At 37.0% G+C, this 2,550-nt stretch overlaps 1 protein-coding gene across 1 annotated transcript; it reads left to right on the top strand.

The window, feature by feature from the left end:
- The first annotated feature begins 1,006 nt into the window (after positions 1-1,006).
- LOC132628563 (uncharacterized) lies at positions 1,007-2,132 on the top strand. The gene is made up of 3 exons (XM_060344338.1): positions 1,007-1,402; positions 1,502-1,730; positions 1,876-2,132. The coding sequence occupies exons 1-3, from the start codon at positions 1,007-1,009 to the stop codon at positions 2,130-2,132; spliced, it is 882 nt and encodes a 293-aa protein (XP_060200321.1).
- Positions 2,133-2,550: the final 418 nt, after the last annotated feature.

The raw sequence follows: 2,550 nt of genomic DNA on the forward strand, positions 1-2,550 counted from the left end.
TAAATTCTCTATCATTGCTTTGATGGAATCATTTCAGCATTTTAGACACATTCAAAGATTTAGAAGGAGATTGGGCATGAGATATGCACATCATAACTGCAATGGTAAAATTTGGTTTTTTATAAATGATAATATAGATGTAGAGGCGATTCAGGATACAGATCAACAGATCACAGTTAAACTAAGTTTTCAGGAGGATAATAAGATTCTTATGACTACTATGATTTATGCAAAGTGTGAAGCATTGGAAAGAATTAATCTTTGTGATAACTTGTATAATGTGGCTGATCAAATGGAAGTGCCCTGGCTTATGGGAGGGGATTTCAATGTCATTATGAATGAAGATGAGAAAATAGGGGGTTTGCCAGTTTATCCAGATGAGTATGAAGATTTTGCATTCTGTGTGAATTCATGTGAACTATTTGAAGTTTCTTTTAAAGGGAGCTTATTCACATGGTGGAATGGTAGAGCTGGTAGGGATTGCATTTTTAAAAGGCTGGACAAAATGCTCACTAACTCAAAACTACAGGATTGGTTTGGTCACATGGAAGTTGAACATTTATCTAGAACTAGTTCTGATCATGCTCCTCTTGTACTTACTTGTGGAGATTCATCTCAACATGTAAGGAAACCTTTCAGATTTCTAAAGTTTTGGATAGAACATGAGTCCTTTTTAGAGGTTGTGAATAAAGGGTGGAATGCTAATCTTGAAGCAGATGAACTCATTACTTTTAAACTGAAGCTTAATAAAGTTAAGTCTGTTCTATCAGAATGGAGTAAAGCTACTTTTGGGGATATCTTCAAGCAGCTGGTAGTAAGGGGAGATGTTTTCAGAGGCAAAGAACAGCTTTTTGAAGATGATCCTTCTCCTGCAAACAGGATGGTACTCCAACTAGCACAAGCAGAATTGAAGAAGTATATGTATTATGAGGAGGAGTTCTGGAGATAGAAATCTCATTTTACTTGTTTTTCTGAGGGGGATAGGAATACAAGGGTTTTCCACAATATGGTAAATGGTAGGAGGAAGAGATTGCAGGTCAAAAGGATGAAAAAGCAAGATGGAAGTTGGATTGAGGGGGAAGACGCTCTAGCTGAGAAAGCAACCCAATTTTATCATCATCAGTTTACACAGGAGGATATCTCTTCAGATTTCTCATTGCTGCAACATGTTCCTAATATGGTTACTCAGGAGAAAAATCATATCCTTACCAGCATGCCAACTCTAGAAGATGTTAAGACGGCAATTTTTGATCTGTCAGGAGATAGCTCAGGTGGTCCAGATGGTATAATTGGAGCATTTTATCAAGTATGCTGGGATATTGTGGGGGCTGATGTGTATAATGTAGTGAAAGTCTTCTTTGAAGGACAGACTTTGCCAAAGTTCATAACTCATACAAATCTGGTTCTGATCCCAAAGAAGAATAATGTTGAGACCTTTGCAGATATGAGGCCCATAAGTCTAAGTAATTTTATTAACAAAGTGATCTCTAGAGTGGTGTAGAATAAGCTTGAAAATGTTTTGCCTTCTTTGGTATCTGCTAATCAGTCTGGTTTTGTAAAGGGAAGATGTATAATTGAGAATGTACTGTTAACTCAAGAGGTGGTATCAGATATAAGACTTAGGGGAAAACCAGCTAATGTGGTGCTTAAACTGGATATGGCTAAGGCCTATGATAGAGTGTCCTGGGATTTTTTTGGCAAGAGTTTTGAGGAAAATGGGATTTGCAGAAGTATTTATAGATATGATACGGAGATTGATAGCAAACAATAGGTACTCAGTTCTATTCAATGGATAGGCTTCTAGTGTTTTCCACTCAACAAGAAGTGTTAAGCAAAGAGATCCACTTTCTCCTGCTTTGTTTATTTTGTATGCAGAAGTGTTGTCTAGAGCATTGAACTCTTTATTTGAGGACAATGGCTTTAGAAGCTATGAAATGCCTAAATGGAGTGCTAATTTGAATCATCTTGCTTATGCAGATGATGCTATTATATTCTCATCTACAGATGATACTTCATTGCAGCTGATCATGGGAATATTACAGGAGTATGAGCAGATGTCAGGGCAGCTTATCAACAAAGGAAAAAGTTCCTTCTACATGCATAGTAAAGTTGCAAATGTGATAGTACAATAGGAGGAGGCTATTACTGGTTTTACTAGGGGATCCTTCCCTTTCACATACTTAGGTTGCCCAATCACACATGCAAGAAAGAGAAAGGCTGATTATAATGACTTGATCAAAAAAGTGAAGGACAAACTGGCAGCTTGGAAAGGAAGACTTTTATCTTTTAGAGGAAAAGCTGTTTTGATCAACAATGTTTTATTGAGTATGACAATTCACATACTCTCAGCTATCAGACCTCTAAAGGGTGTTATATACGACCTGCATAGGGTGTTTGCTAGATTTTTCTGGAATAATAGTGAAGAAGGAAGAAGAAGACATTAGTCTTCATGGTTGAATTTGTGCTTGCCAAAGGAGGAAGGTAGAGTTGGCTTCAGACCCTTATTTGATGTTTCTAAAGCATTATGTGCTAAACTCTAGTGGAAATTTA

This window comes from Lycium barbarum, chromosome 2 (genome assembly GCF_019175385.1).
Source record: "Lycium barbarum isolate Lr01 chromosome 2, ASM1917538v2, whole genome shotgun sequence".
NCBI classification, from domain to species: Eukaryota; Viridiplantae; Streptophyta; class Magnoliopsida; order Solanales; family Solanaceae; genus Lycium; species Lycium barbarum.